The 21058-nt window shown below is 38.7% G+C and overlaps 1 protein-coding gene across 1 annotated transcript; it reads right to left on the reverse strand.

Annotated features, from left to right (window-relative positions):
• Window positions 1-11498: 11498 nt before the first annotated feature.
• On the reverse strand, window positions 11499-14032 carry LOC147889143 (uncharacterized). Its single transcript, XM_087391765.1, has 4 exons — window positions 13572-14032; window positions 12606-13323; window positions 12374-12520; window positions 11499-12208 (listed from the first exon to the last, which is right to left on the reverse strand). Exons 2-4 carry the CDS (start codon window positions 13145-13147, stop codon window positions 11794-11796), a joined length of 1104 nt encoding a protein of 367 aa, XP_087247891.1. The 5' UTR covers window positions 13148-13323; window positions 13572-14032; the 3' UTR covers window positions 11499-11793.
• Window positions 14033-21058: the final 7026 nt, after the last annotated feature.

Consider the following 21058-nt stretch of genomic DNA (forward strand, 5'->3'; position numbering starts at 1 on the left):
TATTCTTGGTTGTATTCTATTTAGTAGGGATATGTTTTAACCATTGAACTTGACCGGCTTCTCTTGCTACTGTCCTAGTAATCTACATGAGCTATTGCAAATTTCTATGTGAACAAGACAAGCTACATGATTTCCAATCAGTCTATAGGATGGGAATGGATACCGTGAGGCCATTACACCGCCATGGTGAATCTTGGACATGTTGCGAAAGGTTGTGGAAGCCCCACCAGCTCAACGTGCATTTAATGTTTTGAAGAACAAACCCCCAACCTAAGCGCTTGGGTAGAGAGTCTTGGTTGCCCAATGGGCAAGTTGCATGATTTTTGGGGCCAATTGTGCCTCTCCATGTGACTAAACGTCCCTGCATTTTTGGCAGGCAGACGGGTAGGGACGATGTATAAAACGCACAGGCAAGACAACACATGGGCAATGGAAAAGAATGGTATTTTGAAGCCCAGACTCCTGTTGCATAAACTATAGTTCATGGAAGCCCAAAAAATATATATACAAATAAATTTTGTATTCCTCACAAAAGTAAGGACCATTTAATGATGTTGGACCATAGATCATGATATGTGTGTGTGTGGGGGGGGGGGGGGTAGTTTGTTAGAGTTTGGAGAGTAGAAAAATAAGGGTAGTAGAAAATGAGAATGAGGGGGAGTCTTGGTAAAGAGAGATAAAATAATAATAATAAAGAGAAAATAATAATAAAGAGAAAAAACATTTATAAGAAAATTTTATGGAGAGTAAAATAAAATATAGGGTAGTGGAAAAGTTGTAGTAAAGACGAAAATAAGAAATAAGTAAGACAGGACATTAAGAAAATAAGAAAATAAAGAAAATAAGAAAATGAGGAAATCAAGAATTAAGAAGATAAAGAGGTAGGAAATTAAGAAATTAAGTTGAACCAACAAACAAATAAGGAGACTCGAAAATAAGAAATAAATAAGAAAAGATTCAGAAAAAATTACAGTAAAAAAGGAAGAAATTAAGGGAAATTAATAAAAGGAAGAGAAATGAGAGATCTAGGGAAAAGGGGGAATTTTAAGTGAATGCAAAGGAAAATGGGGAATAATTAGTAGAGGGGATGAATATATAAAATAGGGGGGGGGGGCGGGGGGAAGAAGGTGAGAAGAAAATTAGAAAAAAGCTGTTCAAAAGGAGGAAGGGGTAGGAAGTGTGTGTGTGTGTGTACCCGCCTTTGCCCCAGCAGGGTACATCACACTAGGTGGGACAGTAGGTCATCGCCTAGTGTGATGACCTACTGTCTACCTAAAAAAGATAGAAGTGTAAATAAATCAAGCTTAAGTTGAGGAAAGGTATTCGAAGAGATGTAATTGTGGATAATATTTTTGTTCCTGTCAGGTTGGAAGCCATAGTGCTTGCAAATGTCAATGAGAGTGGATAGGTGAAGGAAAGCTTCAAAGCTATCTGAACAAGAATAGAGGATGGGCAAGATAAAGATTAGGCAGACTTGGTATGAGGAGAGAGGTCGGTTACTATGGAAATTGATAAGGGATATAGTGGGAAAATTGAGAAGTTTTTTCTTCCAAACGAATGTGGTAAAGAATTCTCTTAGGAAAGGAGTAGAAAGGGTGATGTACACGTTAAGAAAAGTGGTAGAGAGGTTGATGAGATTTTGATTAGAGTCACTACATTTAAGGGAAATAATGTGTAGAGGATAAATGGTAAAGGGGTCATCTTCATGGAGTGGTTTGGAAGGGTCAAGAAACTTGGTAATGGAAGGATTATTTATGAAGAGGATGTCGTCAACAAATCTGAAGGTATGGAGGAAGTCAGAGAGGAGGTGGGAATGACCAAGTCATGCAAGTTTTTTTATGAATTTAAATTCGAAAGAGGTAACATAAAGGTGGCACCAGAGAGGGGAGCATGCAAAACCCATGGGCATGCCTTGAGATTTGATCCAGCAATGTGGGCCAACTTGAATGACATAAAAGTGGAGTAGGAAGTGGTTGTAGCTAAGAAATGTATCAAAACTGTAGAGGGTTTGGACCTTGGATGATTTTGTAAGGAAAAAACAACCGTTTTTTTGGAATAATCCTTTAAAACCTAATTTGGTAGCAATATTACAAAAATACAATAGGAAATTTATGAGACTGGAGGTGCCATGATGAGGAATGGCTTCATAACAGTTTGCAATGTCAGAAGAGTAGAGAGAGTGGATTTCTTGGGGTAAATTAATAAGGAATTGTAAGTTTGAATCTATGCCCCATAGTAAATTGGTGTTTACATTAAGGAATCTTTTACAGGTAACATGGATTCTATCTGGAGATGACATTTTTAAGCTCCTTAAATCTTGAAGAAATAAGGTTGGTGAGAGGAGAGAAGATGCAGTCTCGAGCTTTAGTAAGCCAACAAAGTTGTGTTTGTGTGCTTTATAAGTGCACATGAGATAAGGAAGGTTATTGGAGTTGTAAGGAATCTTAAGGGAGTCAAGCATGTTTGAGATGGATGCTAGTGTATCAAAAGGTGAAGCAGTTTGGGGTACAAATACGGGAGAGATTATTAGGACAAGGGTGATTTTTTAGAATAAATATTTGCAAAGGAAAATGAGAGTTTGGGATGCTTTGTCCAAGCCAGTGATAAAAACATGGTTAGAAAGCCAATTTATTTCATCAAGAAGAGTTTTTTTTTCTAAAATGGAGTGTTGGGTTTTTAAGGTTGGGGAAATGAAAGAAGAATCTTTTCCAAAAAAGGTAGGAAAGACTTGCTTCATAAGTGGTGTGATCCAAATTAAGACAGAGACAAACTTCTTGGAAGATGATAGTGAGTGATTGAAGTGGTGCATGAGGATCTAAGGGGATAGTGGGAATGTTATTGAGGCCAAAAAGGTTATGAGAATGGACAAAGGGATGATGAAAGAAGTTGGGGTCCGAAGTGCAAACATGCAACAGATCATCAAAAGGTTTAAATCTCTTAAGTGAATTACATTGACAAGTTGAGCTAATTGAATTAGCTAGGAAGGTAAGTTTTGGTTTCTAAAGTAAAGATCTAAGGGGTGGAGTATACTTCCAACTAAATTAGGAAGAGTCGAAAGTGTGGAGAATGTCAGAATTAGTGTTTGCAGTGTAGCAGCAATGTATCTTTGAAAAGAGATTTAGGGGGGAATTAAGTCAAAATCTTGTTTGAATAAAGAACATGAAAGTAATTTGAACATTTTTTCTTTGGAATAGACTGAAAAAGAAATAACCCATTATTGAGTAATTTTATGGAACGTACCTCTAGAACCTTAGATGGAGCGATCTGCAAAAGCCAACAAGTTGGAGACGATCAGTGTTTATCCAAGTCGATGGAGTAGTGTGAGAAATCATCATTGTTTGGTGTTTTTCTTTTGGGAGCAAAGGTGGTGGAAGATTCTAGTTGGGACTCTTTAACATGAGAGGCGAGAGAAGGGTTGCTAAGCATGGTAGAAGGGATAAATTTCTAAAATTTAGGGATGTATTTTGGGGGGGATTTATGCCTTCTTTTGGTGTTGAGTGACTTGGACTGAAGTGTAGTATCCCAAGTGTACTTCTGCAAAGACAAGAAGAGGATTGGTAACAAAATTTGTGTAAAGTGTAGGTAATACCAGTTTAATGAAAGGAGTCAAGAAGCTAAAAAGCCTTGATGACTAAAGTGGACTATGTGCAACCGTCCAGAGTTGCAGGGGAAAGGACATGTGTGTGGGAGACAAGACAACAACCCCTTTGCATAGTTAAAAGACAAAAGAGTCAGGGAAAAGGATAGAAAGAGAACATTATAGAATTAAGGAGTGTTTGAATATGTAGCTACGTAAAGCACCTTCGAAATTGCATAAAAAGTATGTAAGAGTTTTGATAAGAAGTGCCAACAATGTTTTTGCAAAAAATTAGAGCTTGGTGAAGTTCTAACAACAAGCATCTCTTTTATTGAAGAGGAGAGTCTGCATAGCTGCCACCATCCAATAAGAAAACACGATAAGAACCAGATTAACTTTAGTTGGAAAGACATGTGTCATAAACACTCCTTCCTTGTTATTAGGATCACAATAAATTAGAAGCTTAACCAAGAACTTAGGAAGCTCAATGTAAAATTAAGAGTGAAAATGGATGTATTTAAAGAGTGTGAGGTGGAGTAAGAGGGTGAGAGATTTCGATGTGGAAGAAAAAAAGGAAAATTGGCTACGACAGTGCATGCAAGAGGATTGGGTCAGGACAACAAAGAACTAGAGGGGAAAAATTTAATTAAAGAGCTTAAGGGGTGATAGGTTGATGGGAGTGGATGATAATGAATAAGAGGGGGAATTAACAAATCTAAAGGGGGAGGAAGGAATTTTTTTTAAAAATCAATTAGAAAAGGTGATTAAAAAAATAGCAACGAAGATAAAATAACAAAGTTGAATAGATGTAAGAATAAAGGGAAATTTAATAAGAGCTTGAAATTTGGTGAAAGAGTTTAATTGAGCAAAGAAGCAATACGGTAAAAATTAGGGAGGGGAGGGGGGGAGGCCGGGGGGAAGTAGTAGGAGAAACTTTAGGGAAATTAGAAGAGAAAATATTAGGGCAGATAGAAGGGAGAATTGAAGGGAAAAATAAAGGGGGAGAATGTAAGTAGAAAAGGGGGACGGGAATGAAGGGATATAAGAAGAGGGAGAAATTGGGGTTTTATAAATGAGGAGAAGTTGAAATTTATACAAGGGACATAAGTTAATAAAATAAAGGGAAAATTTTAATAAAGTACATCATAAAAGGTAATGAAATAATGAAAGGGGAAAAAATCAACTAAGTGGGAACTTATAAAAAGTTAGAGCAATCAAATGTGAAAATAAGAAGGTAAAAATAAAGAAAAGAAAGAAATTAGAAAAAAAAAGGTTTAGAAGGTTTAAATAAAGAATTAGAAGGGGGGGAACAAAAAATTACTCGAGAAGGGGAAAGGGAATAAGTAGTAATAAATCGAGAGAGAAAATGTATTGGGGGAGGAAAAAATGTTTTAATGAATAAAAAGACAAAAAAGGGGGGGGGGTTGTTTCAAAGAACTTTGAAGTAAAGGTCAATAAGACCTATGAGTCCATTCGTGAAGAAGTGTGATGGTCAAAATACAAGATCGGGCATGACTCACGGAGCTAGGAAGACCAATCGATAGAGAGTGTGCAGATGGGTCAACGTAGATTCGTAGAAGGTGGAAGACTTGAGAGTCAATACTCGCAGGCATCATGTCAAGCATCAGTGTACCAGGGGGATTGAAGGTGCTATCGACATGAAGAACCGAGATTTAGTGCATAGTTTGAGTAAAGGCACTTGAAGACAGGAGAGTTAAGCCTCATGCAAGGTGAAAGGGTAGCATGAAACATGGTGTAGCAGTTGAGACTGAGTGGCCACTGTGGCGAGTTGCAGTCTCCGTCAGGGAATGTGAGGGATTAAGGAGTACTACAGAGTTGGGTCAGTGTAGAGGACATAATTCAATCAATGTAGGGAGTGGAATAGAGTTGTGGATGAATGCGAGGTAGGGAATTAATTGTAAGAAGGCGCATAGTCAAGTAGTGGAGGGTCAAGTGACTAGAACGGTTAAGAATCGAAGGGGTGGGGGAGTTGGGGAGTTTTTTTTTTTTTTTTGGTGAGGGGGGGTAGTTTGTTAGAGTTTGGAGAGTAGAAAAATAAGGGTAGTAGAAAATGAGAACGAGGGGGAGTCTTGGTAAAGAGAGAGAAAATAATAATAAAGAGAAAAAATATTTATAAGAAAATTTTATGGATAGTAAAATAAAATATCGAGTAGTAGAAAAGTCATAGTAAAAGAAATATAGGATGAGAGATGAAAATAATAAATAAGTAAGACAGGACATTAAGAAAATAAGAAACTGAGGAAATCAAGAATTAAGAAGATAAAGAGGCAGAAATTAAGAAGTTAAGTTGAATCAACAAACAAATAAGGAGACAAGAAAATACGAAATAAGTAAGAAATAAGAAAATATTTAAAAAAAATATAGTAAAAAAAAAGAAATTAAGGGAAATTAATAAAAGGAAGAGAAATGAGAGATCTAGGGGAAAAGGGAAATTTTAAGTGAATGCAAAGGAAAGTGGGGAATAATTAGTGGAGGGGATGAATAGGTAAAATAGGGGGGGGGGGGGGGGTTAAGAAGGTGGGAAGAAAATTAGAAAAAAGGTGTTCAAAAGGACGAAGGGGTAGGAAGTGTGTGTCCTCAAAAACTCATTGAGTGCTTCACACACAACACGACTAATATGCAAAAAGCAATAGTATTTTGCTACACCTCAATAAATTTTAAGGCATGGATACAAAGTTCCCTTGACATAATTATAAGGACCATCGAATTTGAAACAATATCAAGAAAATGCCATCAATGTATCAATTGGGGTTTTGGAACCATCTCAAAATATGCTATTTACCTTCCTTGCTTGGCCATTTTGACTCAAAAATTATGTTCAAAATAAATAAGGTATAAAGTGCACCATATTAAGGAATATGATAATTCTAGAGGTATTCCTTTAGCATGTCTCCATGCATGGTTTTCAAATTGAATGATATTGGAGGTAACCCATGTCTTGATTTCAATGAATGTGCATGCTAAAATTGGTAACCATTTAAAAGAAAAGAAATGTCAAAAAGTTGAGGAAGCCATCCCTCTCAAAAATCTAAGGTTGACTTGAGGGATCTCCCTCATCCTTCACCTCTTGCGGCCTAAGGGCTGGTGAGGATCCCTAACCCTACCTACTATTGATGAGGTGCTCAATGTTTGCAATTCTTCATGGCATGCTTGCTTGGTTTTCTGCAATCCACCTGAGTCCAAGCCCTCTGAAAGTCTAAACCCAAGGAGTCTAGGTTGCAAGTTGCTATCTATATGAATGCAGAGTCTGGATGCATGGCAGCCTCGTTGTTGACTCTTTGGTACTAGTAGACCTTATTGAGCCTTTGTCCTTACTGCATGAACCCATGAGAATCTTGGATATCCAAGAGACCAAAACCACACATTTCGTTAGATGCAAATGTTTAGTTAGAAGGTTCTACTTCAAAAAAGTTGAGAAAACTTCAAAAAAGATTTCCAGCATTTGTTTTTGAGGATGAAAACTCTCATTAAGTGGGTGTAATGTTATGACAACAGTAATTCTAGGATTCAAAGTGAGAGCAAGGCTGACAATGGACATGAAAATAGACTATGTTTGTAAAGCATCAGGCTAGATAAGCACAATCATAAAGTAAAGGTATGTGTCCTCAAGTTTGGGTTTAGTGGGAGCTAGTATAGTCACCGAGTGGACATGAGTGGTGCGCACTAAGGTGGTGTTCACGTATAGAGAGGGCCAGAAGTATGGTCAAGTAAGCTATATGAGGCAAGTTAGGTAAGGGAGAAAAGTACACAGATGGCTATATAGAGGCGTGATTGGGTGTGGTGAATTGCATGCTCTCAATCCTCTTCTCCTCTAGTGTCCTTACATTAGTCATTTTGTAAGAGTGACTGCAAACTTACCTTTATAATCAAATTTTGCACCATCGTTGAGATTTTTAGTATATGGTCAAGCAGAAACATTGTTATTACGCTATGGTAAAGGATTATTTCATTCTTAAAAGTATTATCTAGTAGCATTACATAAGTTGCAAGTGGGAGGTAGTTTTTGAATGTAGCAAATTTGTTGCTTTCTTGGAAATAATTCAAGGACTTCAAAGAATCCAGAGTTGAAAAAAAAAAGAATCACCCATGAATGTTAAGATCAATAAAGTTGAAAACAAGATGGGTGGATAAAGACAAGGAGCTACCCAAAAGTAGGGTTGGAAATTCAATAGCCCAATGAATATAAGAAAGCTTGGGATGATGTGCGTGTAGAACATCATTATTACACTATAGCAAAGGGTTAATTCTTTCTTGCAAGTGATAGGTCATTTTTTCCTATAGTAAATTTGTTGCTTTCTTGTAATTCGAGGAACCAAAGGTCTTCAAAGTTGGAAAACAAAGAATCACTCAAAGACTCCAAAATGGGGAAACAAGGATCACCTATGAATGATAAGTATTGATAAAATTGGAAATTGGGTAGAGACAAACAAGTGAGCAAATGTGGATTTGATGATTTGAGAACCTAAGGCATCTAAACAATAATAATGTATGTGTGTGGCGCATGCGTGCACACGTGCTTTTACAAAAAAAAAGTGTTTGTGTTTGTGAAGAATAATAGTTATTATATCCATCCATGGGTACTCAATCTAGAGAAGCAATAAATTGCTTACCATATAGATATGTTCTTTAATACTTTTTCTTTATGAGAAATTGATGTTGAAAGCTCGTCATTCAATTTTGTTTTACAACATTCCTCACCTTCTCCACCTTGAATAAATCTCTTGAAATCATAAGAATTTTTCAAGTGATACACTTGAGGCTCTAGACTATAAGATTCTTTCACAAGATCCATCATCTCTATGAAAGTGAATGCATCATTTCTTCCAAGCTTCTTAGAGAATGTATTGAACATTTGATTTATTTGATTAGTAAAGTATGACCAACAAAGAGGAGGCTTGCATATTTTCAACAATTCCCTTTTTCACAAGTGTACATGTTCATGAGAAATATTTGGTTTTTATTCTCTGAAGCTGCATTGTCAAGCTAGATATATACTATTCTTAGAAAGGGCTCTTCCCACAATGTGATAATGCAATAAGTTCATATGACTATTAGATATGGATCATTGTACAAATTTGTATAATTGAGAAATACCTTAGCTTGTAGCCTTTTGTGCTATAAAAGGTGTCCCACAAGGTGCATTCGCACAAGGGTTTCTTTTGTCACATCTTTTGGAACTCTCATGAAATGTGGCAAATATCTTCCTTTTATCCATACCATTCCATAAATATCCCTAAATATTTATCGAGATTCTTGAAGTACTTTCTTTTATGCTTCACCAATGTTGAGCGTTTTTTATCTCATTGCTCTCTATGGTGTTCAAGAGTACTATTGATTAAGCATTCTTGAGTGTTCTTGAGCTTGGTGCTCTCTATGATGCTTAAGAGAACTATTGGTTTAGCTGCATGTAAAAACACATAAAATTCATTAAACATGTTGAAAATCTTTTAAAGAATCAGCATGTACATGTGGTACCTCCTTTGCTTTGAGGTTTCTATGCTTTGCCATTGACTCTTGAGGTTTGAAATCACATACACTACATACTCCGATTCTTACTTTTTGGGCTATCTTAAAGAAGTTCTTCCACAATTTGCTAAAATGGTTGTAGCTAGCAAAACTTTATTGCCTTGTAATATCTCCTCCTATACAATATGTAAACCTCAAATCTTATGAGATTGTCCATCAAGTGCAAAGTCTTCCTATTGTGGTCATCGCTTTTGCATTCCTAGCAAAGTAGCTTCCCATTCGTTCCCCAAGCTATGAATGGTTTTAAAGACTGATCTACAAATCTGTATACTCATTAAACAATACTTTGCTTGCTCATTCTTCATAAGGGTGATTGTTGCATTGAAGTAATAATCTTTTTTCTCATGATTCAATCCCAAGTATTATGTCTTCATAGCTCTCAAATTTCTCACCCCTAGTTTTCCTAAACAATTCTAAACACAACACATGCTAGTGCATGTTTCCCTCAATTGAGCCTCTGACATCAAAATTGAATCCTCCTCCTCCCATCACTCATGAAGATTTTATCAACGTGCAATCTATTTTCTACAATTATTTTCTAGGTTATATGATGAGACTGAAGGCTCTTGGGGGGTGATGAAGCATACATTATGGAATGACATGAAGTCAGCCTTACAAGATCATAAGTTGAGACTAAGACCAACATCCCGAAGCTCACTGAAACACAAATAGAAACTAGGTACACCCACAATAATGAAATGCCCATAAAGAAATGCTAGGTTATATAGAGACATAGCATTGATCTAGCAAACATGCATCGTTACCCACCCCTAAAAATGGATTTATAAGAACCCAAAAGCACTAAAATAAGAAAAAAAAAAAAGGGCTTTTGAGGTCAACCTTTGATATAACCTTGGACTTAAAAACATTATTTATGTTGACTTGATCATCATGGTCTATAAATTCGTGAAGCATAGCCCTAATTCGTCATTACTTATTTTTCTCTAGATCTAACATCTCCACGCTCCCACCACTACTAATGAGCTCACATAAAAACATTGGCCCCATGTGATCAGTAAATATCTACGGCCACCTTCGGATTTCTTTCGCACTTTTCAAGTTTATACCATGGATGTACTTGATTATTTTAGCCATTATCATCCTGTTTCACTCCCTACGGCTTAAGCAGGCATGTAACTTCAGCTTCTATAGCTATTCTTTTTTCTTTCAAACAGTTAATAATATTCTCTTTTTCATGCAAAAAAAAAAGAAACTCTTTCTTTAATTGTAATCCTTTCATTATGGAGCACCTTTGATTAAAAAATTTAGGTCAAGCATTTTGACACACTTCTAATTTTTAAAGGCGTATATCTAAAATGGCTTCCAAAGTTAATCTATGTGACACCTTTGCAAATAGCTTCATTTTTGCTTTCTAATTCAAAACACAATTGTTTTCTAAAAGGATTGTTTTTGCCAAGATTTAGCAATTTACAATATATTAAAATCATAAAAATATATTAGCCTTTAGATTTGCTACCCAAAAATAAATGAAAACAAATGAACTTATGGAACCCTTAATAATGTGGTTCCATAAGACTTATGGCATGCTTATGACATTAAATATAGAAAATGAGAAAGGGGTGCATAAATTTCTTTTGTGCCTCATCTATGCATGTTTCAAAGGAAACTAAGACATCCTTACTCAATTCGCTAATTGATCACTCCTACATGATAGATTATCTTTCCATTTTTTATCCTACTTGAAAAATAAAGTGGAACTCATAGGTAAAAAATGTGTAAATAAGAGTAAAATATTATAACATGATAGTTTGTTGGGTATATATTTGTTATTCTTGAGCATTAGAAAATATTATGCAGTCTTTGTGAATTTTGTTTCTCATTCATTTAGAGTCCTTACTAATTATAAAAAAAGGGCATGTATAAACAAATGATCACTCTAGGAATATTGTATGCACCAATCATTTGCAATACCCAATTAAATTTTTCTTAGCATATCTATAGATTCTATAAAAGACCCAAACATATAGCAAGCATAAAATATAAGTTTCTCTATTCTTTCTAAGACATAAATGTAATGTTGGAATATGTATTCAAAAAGAGGCATTGTTAAAATACCACTTTGTTAGAAAGTTTTACATACATAAGGATTATCATTACTTAGTAAGAATTTAAGGTTTTAGTGGAATTTGCATTTGTAACTAACTATGGGGTTTTAATTACTCCCTAGACATAGGTGATATGGGGGATAAACAAAGTGGCCACCTTATACCTGTACTACTCAATTCCTCTTAATGTACTAGAAACATAAGATATCTTTGTGAAACTCAAAATGATACATCCTTTGCCAAACTTTTGAAGTAAGTGTTCCTATACTCACCTATTCGTAAGTGCTACCTAATCAAATATATTTTACAAAACTTTCTTCTACATCTTACAATACAAAATTCCATCTATTCAATCAAATGATGCATCTCAATTCATCACCTTGCCTAATACATTGGCAAGCCCCTAGCAAGAAACCCTACTAACCAAACTTAACAATTGATCGTCTAAGTGATTGCTCCTTGATGAGTATACTCCATGTCGATGGTATTTACTCAAGCAAAGGCCCTAAGAGTCCACATGATAATAGAAAGCATCAAATACAAAACTTCATTTGGGGGTTCTGTATTCCATTTGCAAGCTGGATATATATGCAAGTGATTGTATCAACTCCTAGGGAGATCTTCATTGGGAGCACGGATGAAGCTTATAGGTCCAAGAAAACCTTTGAGCAACCCTGGATTTGGGTGCATGTGGAGTGTATTATTGGCATCGATGTCATAAAATTGATCCACCATGCAATGATCAACTATAAGCTGCCCATTTAGACTTTGATCAACATTGTGTGGCGAAGATAAGATTTGTTGCTGATGATGAAGTTTAGGAGGGGCATGAGTACAAGTTGCTTCATCTTCAATCGCTTGCTCAACCAATTGAGCACGGAGAGAATCGCTAATCGGGTTGGGCCTATGATGTAAGTGAATTCCCTCATAGCTCACCTCTAAGATGCCTGGCTCTACACTTGAGCGCTCCACTTGCTTCTTCACATGGCATCTCGTATTTGTGCAACGGTAATAGCTCCTATAGAACCATTCCCACTAATTGACCTTAATCCACTAAAAAATAATCAAATCTATAATTTTCTTAAAGTCCATTTTATTTCTTTGCCAAGCCTACCATCGAGGTGTATACTTCATGTATGAAGTTTTGAAGGAGGAATCGAGAGAGAGCCAAAGTCTTGCATACCTTGGATGGGTGTTGCTTTTAATGAATTTTTGACCATACTTGCGCCACCGATATCCATCTTCCACCATGTCTAGTTCACTTTTGATCTTCAATGTGTATCTAGCTTCTGGGACGGTTCTCTTATGCACCTTGGTTGCCAAGATTGCCCTGAAATGTGCAGGCAAATTGTTTGATCATTCCCTTGCATTCTACATGGAATATAACATATAAATTAGAAATAATGATGGCTCACAATTTTTTCTCACGATCAACCCGAACAAGCTCTATAGCTTCCTGAGATTTTCGAGGTAAGAGAGTTGTCTGGCCTCCTTGTAGCTTAGGAGCGCCTTCTCGTGTAGATAGCAACATGCAGAGTGAAGTAGTTGCATCATGAACACTCCCTTGACAAGATGGTGATAAGCAAGGAGGGCACGTGTTGATTTGTGGAGTGGACAAAGCGACCGGACTCGTCAAAGCTAAGGCTGATTCGATGTCCATCAAGGTTGGCCCAGCCCATGTACGTTGGCTACATTTCTTGGAAACCGGCACCGAGTCACACGTGGCAAAGGATGGCTGATCAGCCTTGGCGTTGGCGGTGACGCCTTCCCAGTCCCAACTCTGCCTCGTCTTTGCACCTTCCATTGGAAAGTCAACAGCCGTGTCGCTGTAGTAGGGCGTAAATTTGGAGTTTTTATTTGTGCTCGATGGGAATTTGGCTGAAGGCGGGATTGATAGATCGCTGAAGAGGCCAGAAGAATGAAAAGGTAAGCTTGCAGCATCGTCCTGCAAAGACATCTCCGACAGTAAATGTTTATAGCTCGATAATGGCTCCCAACTAATCTGTAGTGTTACGATCGAAGGATTAAATCATTCCCATCTTCCGCTCCAGTCATCCTTATCATGCCCGTGCAGCTAACAGCCCCCGCCCGCAATCGCCACCGCTTTGTTCGCCTCCTGGTTACTACAAGTTTCTATATCAATCAGCCAGCGATGTTAGAATTACGACAAAGACCGACTGAAGCTGAAAAGAAATTGATTAGAGAACTCAAGCTCAAAATAGGGCGACCAAGCGCTGACATTTAGTGTTGCTATGGGAAAGACAAATCTGAATCGACGTTGTATTCTGTGAAAGACGTCAGATTTAAAGAAATGAAGCGAAAGTCCCAGTTATTGGGCAGAAGGCGATACAGCAAAATATGCAATTCGAGGGAGAACAAACCTGAATCGCTAAGTTTCGTAATATAGGAAGTCAAGTTCTCTAATCCAAGACTCTCGGGACTTTCCGTGCAATAAACGATTGCCCTGAGGATCTTAGCCGCCGAGCGAGCGTATAGTAGCCTATATATGCCATAGAGTAGTGAGGCCGTGGATCGAGATTGAGCAAAGAAGACGACAGAGTCACGGTTCACGAGGACACGAAGACTGGCGCACCAGAAGAGATGGACTCAGAGAAGGACCTAAGTGGCGGGGTGAGGGGATTGTTGACAAAAACTCTATACGATATGATGACTGGTGGGCGACTCGCTGGCGGTAGGTGCTGCATGCGTATGGATGATCGGGAGAGACGCGCCAGGACAAGGAAGAGGCGATTCAGCGACCCGAGAGAGAGAGACACACAGAGAGACAGAGAGAGACAGAGAGAGAGAGACGAGGGTGGCGGGTGACGCGACCGCTAATAACTTCGCAAGGCCAGCAACCAAGCTAACAAACACCGGATCATATCTGTATCAATAATGGAACCTCAAAAGTCTAGACATCGCGACGATAAAGCACTCTGTGATGATTGACGGAAGGCAAGAGTTGCTTGCCACTTCCAAAGGCAAATGTTAATGCTTCAGTTCACATTTTGCTTTCCAACCTCCAACTCTTCACTACAATCAGCGGCAGATCTCCCTACTTTTATTCAGTAGCTCCCATGGCGTTGTCGTTGGAACTTGCTTACGCTGCCCATGAACTTCTCATTGCTCGACATCAGCATCGCATGTCCAGTCGTGCACATGCTACCGCTCTCGAACCTGTGCTTTGCCCCAGCTAGACTTTTGTCAAGAATGACGCACGCACTCTAAGATATGAGTCGATGCTCGAGGGTTGATGGTAATATAATTGAACATCGATAGAGTTCGCTTTGGGAAAGGCTGACGCTCGTAGCTGACTCTATTCTCTGCCAATGTAGGATTCCCTACTTTTCCCAGACGAACGATTATCCCGTTGTCCGCTGGCGAGTCACGATATTCCTTTATCTCAAGCACGGACCTGGACGTGGACCTTCGCCTTTGTTTCCAGATGATTGGCCATCCACCAGCAACGAACGATCTCCGATTCTCCGCCCTCAAGGCTCACAACTGCCTAGCCTAAGGTAAATGATAAGCAACAAGCAGATATAATCATATAGCAAGTTTATCCTTATTTAATGCCTGCCCGCGCCTGTAGTAACACACCTAACTGTCTAGACAGCTCGCAACTAAAAGACTCTACGAGTGGGGCACGTACTCAGGAGTAACATCTCAACGGTTTTGCAACAAGAGGCCAAAGGATGATTGAAGATTGTTCATTGTGGGAATTTGTTGCCATTGCGAGATCAAACTTCGAACCTTCGAGATGTCCAATAGGAGGATTGTTGTTGGCCTGCCCTCAAGGTAGCCTTAGCAACGATGAGATTTTGGCAAAGCACAAATTAGGCATTTCTTGAATTTTTGGAAGTGCATTTTTTCTCTTGGCATTAGACTTGAATGTAAACTTTAAAGTGGTTGACTTTGTCTCTCTCTCTCTCTCTCTTTTCCCTTCCTAATCTCCTCAAGTCTTCTTACACACGATCTCCAGCTTTTCTCCCACACGCCCCCTTCTCTCTCTCTCTCTCTCTCTCTCTCTCTCTCTCCCTTTTATCTCCTCTTCCTTCATACGATTTTCAGTGGATTCCTTTTTGTTTACTTTTTTGATCTTGGGCAGGCCTTATGAATGATTGAATATCATTTACCTTGTTTCTCACACTTGACCAAGACGGAGGACAATCCATGTCGGACCACACTTCTAAGTTTTAAATTGAAGCCTCTTCTACAAAAATGGAATTCTAAACCTTTTAAAGGAAGTTTGAATTTGTTAACTCTGAAATATACACTTAGAAAAGTTTCAATAAGATTCGAATAAAGCACTACCACACATAAAAATGCTTAACAAAGTCTAGAAACATAGGAGGGAGTATGCTCATGAAGTGCAAAATGTCATTATCTTTTTACAACCATTCGAGTGGGGGGGCTCTACCTCGTCAACAGGGTCAAGCACCCCCCTCCACATTGAGTATCTTCACATGCATCTCTCTCTCTCTCTCTCTCTCTCTCTCTCTCTCTCTCTCACACACACACACACACACACACACACACTCTCACTCAAAGAACTCATCTAAGTATGGATATAATTAGCAATTGCCTTGGGCATGCAAGTCACGTATATTTCATAGAAATATTAAAGCTTTGAAGGTTTGTACTTGGTGTTGGCTTTTGTAATACATTCACCTCCATTCTCCCAATGAAAACTCATAATATGCCAATCATTTGTCATCACTTTATACTACTATATAGAGAAGATTAGTAGATCTCCATTGTCTAATTAGGCTAAGTTCTAGCCCATAATCCACATGAGTTTCATAGAGGGCCCTGGCTTTGTAATTCTCTAATCATAATGCAAGAACACTACAAGTTATTGGCCAAATTTTGACACAAATTTCAATGAAAATTTGTGAAGAATATAGAAATTTTCTAAAAAAGAAAACGTTGGTATACTGGCTGGACGAAACATGCATCCAAATGAGATCAAAATGAACTCATTAGTGCAGTCATTGCTACCTGGTGCAGTTTTCATATAAAATTTCAGTACAAGGAGATTGGCGCTTTTCAATTGATACATACTTGACATAAAATACATTTCAATTTTTTCCTTCTAACATTGAAAATGTCGGTATGTTAGTTCGAATGTCCATTGCAAAGAGGACGTCGGTATGTGTGTCGGTAACTTATAGCCACTGATTGTTTGCATTGATGTCGGTATGTTTGTTGGCAAATTTCGACACTATCTTCTCTACAAAAAAATTGTGGAGCAAAATAGGGCTTGTTTGAGCCCCATCCTACCCCACTATAATTGTCACATCTTAGTTCCTTACTGAAGAGTGTAGTACGAAAATGAATAAGTACAGGATAAGTAATGCCACAAAAGAGCTACACAATGGTGAAAATACTACATAAATCTCATGTCATGTAGTACAAAAACGAATACAAGATGGCCGAACGAGGGCTATGTACAAGATGGCAAAATGTCCAAAAGGTGACTATATCCAAGATGGCATCATGGCCTAAAGATGGCTATGTACAACATCATAGATATACTAAGCCAAAAAATCTTCTAATCATCCTCCTCACCTTCATCATTCTCATTCTCGTCCTCTGGATCTCTGCCATTGCCACCTCCCTCACTGAAACCCTCACCTGCAAGTCTAGATTCTGAGCCCTCATCTGTGTCGTTGCTTGGTCCACTCATGCTCTAAGGATGTTGTATGTAACAATTTGGAAACTATGATGAAAGATATATTTTAAAAATGGAAAGGAAGATGATTGAGAAGGAGGATGATCGAAGACTAACATGTGGGTGTGCAGTTGCCATCCAATCGATTGTGGTTCCCTCCCTCTCCAACTTCTAGAAACAAACATGCATGCCATGGCTCCATGAATAGTCCATTTCATCCTTTGTCAGAGCCCACCTAATCCCTGATATCTTGTGAATCCAAATAAATTTTTTTTGATGAATTGCTACGAGCAAAAGAATGTATTCAAATGAAAGCTAAAAATTACAAAAGAACTATGTAGCACAAATACATACAATGACGATTTTGGACCTCGCACCGCTCCCAAGGTGTGAAGCACCTCTCTTTCACAAGTAGGCTCACGCTGCTTTTCCTTGCTTTTTTCACTTCTCTAGTTCTTCATCCATCTCCTGGATGGCCCGCTCCCAATCATTTGGGTGTACATGTTGGGGCTTTGGCTTTCCTTCACTCAATGCACGATGTATATCCGATCAATGATGTTTTAAAACTTTGCCCATGCAATGTTTCATCCACTTGCTACTATAGTCTAACTCACGACCAGGAGACCATGGTATCTCTGAAGCATTTCTACGATATAGCCTTTCTTGTGGAGAGATTGCTGTGGCCAGGGATCCATGATATCTTGATCAAGGACTACACTCATTATTTGCCTCATGTGAGTCACAACCTTGTCACCTTGTGCATCCATAATGAGTTCCTTTGATGCATCCGCATCATATTTTAATAGTTTGTCTAACAGATGCTAGAAGTTTTGGGTGGGGCTATAGTACCAAATGGAGTCTAAGTAGTTCCTATATCTAATGGCATGGCTCGTGTGGTGGGAGAGGTACTAGGTGGCATGGAGGCAAGCCATTAAGATGGGGTCGTAAAGGGGGACTCTACTACATCGTCTGCACCACCACTTCTGTAACATGACCCTGATCTACAATGATGATGACGTCGTCGGCCCCCATGAGCTATTGACGATGCCTGACTATGAGCTGGCGACTCCTGGCCACCATGAGGTGGCTTGCTATAGGGACCGGTCGCCTGACTTGTTAGAGAGGACCGAATCGACACCTAGTGATGAGACTGGATAGCCCATTGGAGTATGTCTAGCTGATCTGACTCATGCTAGCTATAAACTCATTTAGCTGGATTGGACTCATTTGTGAGATCCGTTCATTCACAGATCTATACATGGATCTCTGGCTACTCTCCAATCCTAAATACCTGCGACTAGACATAGCTATTACATTGATGGGACACAAACAAAACAAAACAAAAAAAGCTTGAATCAATATGTGTTGAATTAACCAAACTAAGCTTGAAACTAATTAACATGAAAATTGCAATGGAGAAAAGGAAGAGAGGGGATGCGAAATGCAGAATGTGGAATGCGAAAAAGAGACAGAGTGTAGAAAATAGAGGAAATGTAGAATGCGAAATGCAAAAAAACATGAGAATGCAAAATGCAAAAAAGAGCAAGAATGCGAAATGCATAATGTAGAAAAGAGATGGAGCGTGAAATGCAGAATGCAAAAAAGAGAGCGTGTGTGGAATGTAGAAAAGAGAGATTGCAGAGTGAGGGAATGCAAAAAAGAGAAGGGATTTTTAATACGGAATGCAAAAAGTGAGGAAGTGCGGAAAGCAAAAAAGAGAGGATGCCAAATGAGGAATGTGAAAAAGAGAAGGGATCAAAAAGTGGAATGCGAAAAAATGAGGGAATGCAGAATGTGAAAAAGAGAGGGAGTGCGGAATGCAAAATGCAAAAAAGAGAAGGGATACGAAATGAGGGAATGTGAAAAAGGGAAGGGATGCATAATGCAGAATGTGAAAAAGGGCGGGAATACAGAATGTGGAAAAAGAGAAGGGATGCAGAATGCGGAATGCAAAAAAGAGAAGGGATGTGGTATGCCAAATGCAAAAAAGAGGAAAAGGGAAAAGAAAAGAGAAAAAGGGAGAAGAAACGAGGAAAAAAGATGGAATGCGGAATGCGAAAAAGAGGAGAGATGTGGCATGTTGAAGGTGGAAAAGACATGGAATGTGGAATGCAAAATGCAAAAAGAGAAAAAAAGGACAATATAAGGGGAAAAGGAAGAAGAAAAGGGAACAAAAGGAGAAGAAAAGTGAAGAGAAGAGGGGGAAAAGGGAAGGAAAGGAGAAAAAACAAGGGAGAATAAAAGGGAAGGCAAGGAGAAGGGAAGGAAAGAAAAGACAAGGTAGGGAGACAAAAAGAGGGAAAAAGAGAAGAAAAGAGGGAAAAGAGAAGAGGAGGAGGAGACAAGAGAGGAAGGATAAGAAAAGAGAAGAAAAGGAAAAGAGAGGAAAAAACAGGGAAAGGAGAAGAAAAGAGGAAAGTGGGAAAAACAAAAGAGAAGGAGAAGAAAAGAGAAGGGATGGAGAAGAGAAAGGGGAAGGAGAAAAGCGACGGGAGTGTGGAGTGAAAAAGGAGAAGAGAAGAAGAAGAGAGAAGAGAGGGAGAAGAAAAGAGAGCGGAAGTAGAAGAAAAACAGAAAAAGAGAGGAAAAGGGAAGGGAGAAGAAAAGGGAAGGGAAGGAGAAGAAAAGAGAAGGTAGGGAGAAGAAAAGAGGGAAAAAGAGAAGAAAAGAGGGTAAAAGAGAAGAGAAGAAGAAGAAAAGAGAGGAAGGAGAAGAAGAAAAGACAAGGGAGGGAGAAGAGAGAAGGGAAGGACAAAAGAGAAGGTAGTACAGAATGAAAGAGAGGAAAAAAAAGAAGGGAGGGAGAAGGGAAGGAGAAGAGAGATGGGAGGAAGAAGAAAAGAAAGGAAAGGAGAGGGGAAGTAGAAGAAAATAGAAAAAGAGAGGAAAAAGGACACGACAAGAAAAGGGAAGGGAAGGAGAGGAAAAGAGAAGGTAGGGAGAAGGAAAGAGGGGAAAAGAGAAGAAAAGAGGGGAAAGGAGAAGAGAAGGAGAAGAATAGAGAGGAAGGAGAAGAAAAGACGGGGGGAAAAGCAAAAAGGAGAAGAAAAGAAAAGGGAAAGAGAAGAAAATAGGGGAAAAGAGAAGACAAGGAGAAGAAAGAGAGGAAGGAGAAGAAACAGAGGAAGGGGAAGAAAAGAGAAGGAGGGAGAAGAGAGAAGGAAAGGAGAAAAGAGAAGGGTGTGCGGAATGAAAAAGAGGAAAAAGGAGAATAGCAGAAGGAGAAGAGAAAAAGAAGGGAGAAGAAACAAGAAGAAAAAAGAGGGAAGTAGAGAGAAGAGAAAAAAAGAAAGGAAGGAGGTGAAAAGAGAAGGAAAAAGAGGGGAAGTAGAAGAGGAGAGAAAAAGAGAAAGGAAGGAGGTGAAAAGAGAAGGAAAGGAGAACAAAATAGGGGAAAGAGAATGGAGGGAGAAGAAAAGAGAAGAAAGAGGAGGGAGGGAGGATGGAGAAGAAAAGAGGAGGGGGGAAGGATAGAAAAACAAAAAAGAGAAGAGAAGAGGGAAAGAGGGAGTGAGAAAAAGAAAATTCTATGCCCAACTCATTTGCTAATGCTTAAGGCATTGCAAATGGCCAATATAAGACATAATGTGAACAAAAAAAGAGAGAAAAGAAGAGTTCCTTACCTAGAGCTTGGATGCTAGGAAAAGAGAGAGATTAGGGTACCCTGTGGATGCCTCTATAAAAGAAAAAATCATACCATTTTTCATTATAAGAACTAATGAGAAACAAGAAAGGAAGGAAAAGGAGGCAAAGCAAAGCAAGAGAAAGAGTAGCAACAAAGCAAGGCAAAAGAGCAAAGCAAAGGAGAAACCACAAAGCAAGGCAAAGGAGAAAGCAAAGCAAAAGAGAAACAACAAAGCAAGAGGTATTCGTATTGTTGCTTCTTTCATGAAAGGGGATCAATTACCTTGACAGAACTTGAAGAAGCTTAATGGAGAAGAAGCAGGTGGAGAGGAAGCAATGTGGGAAAGGAGCTTGGTGGAGAGAGAGCTGGGTGGAGAGGGAGCCTGGTGGAGAGGGCTTGGTGCCAAACTTTTTTTAAATCGAAGGGAAGAAATTGAAAGCTAGGTCGTGAGTTGTGAGGTGAAAAGTGTTCAAGTTTCTCATTTTTTGTTCTTAGAGCCATCAGTATATCCATTGGTGGTAGAAATACACACGTCAATATGTCTATTGGTATTTTAGTCACTAAATACC

Source organism: Dipteris shenzhenensis, chromosome 20, assembly GCF_047967505.1.
Source record: "Dipteris shenzhenensis isolate YYH24624 ecotype China chromosome 20, Dip_SZ_1.0, whole genome shotgun sequence".
Classification (NCBI taxonomy): domain Eukaryota; kingdom Viridiplantae; phylum Streptophyta; class Polypodiopsida; order Gleicheniales; family Dipteridaceae; genus Dipteris; species Dipteris shenzhenensis.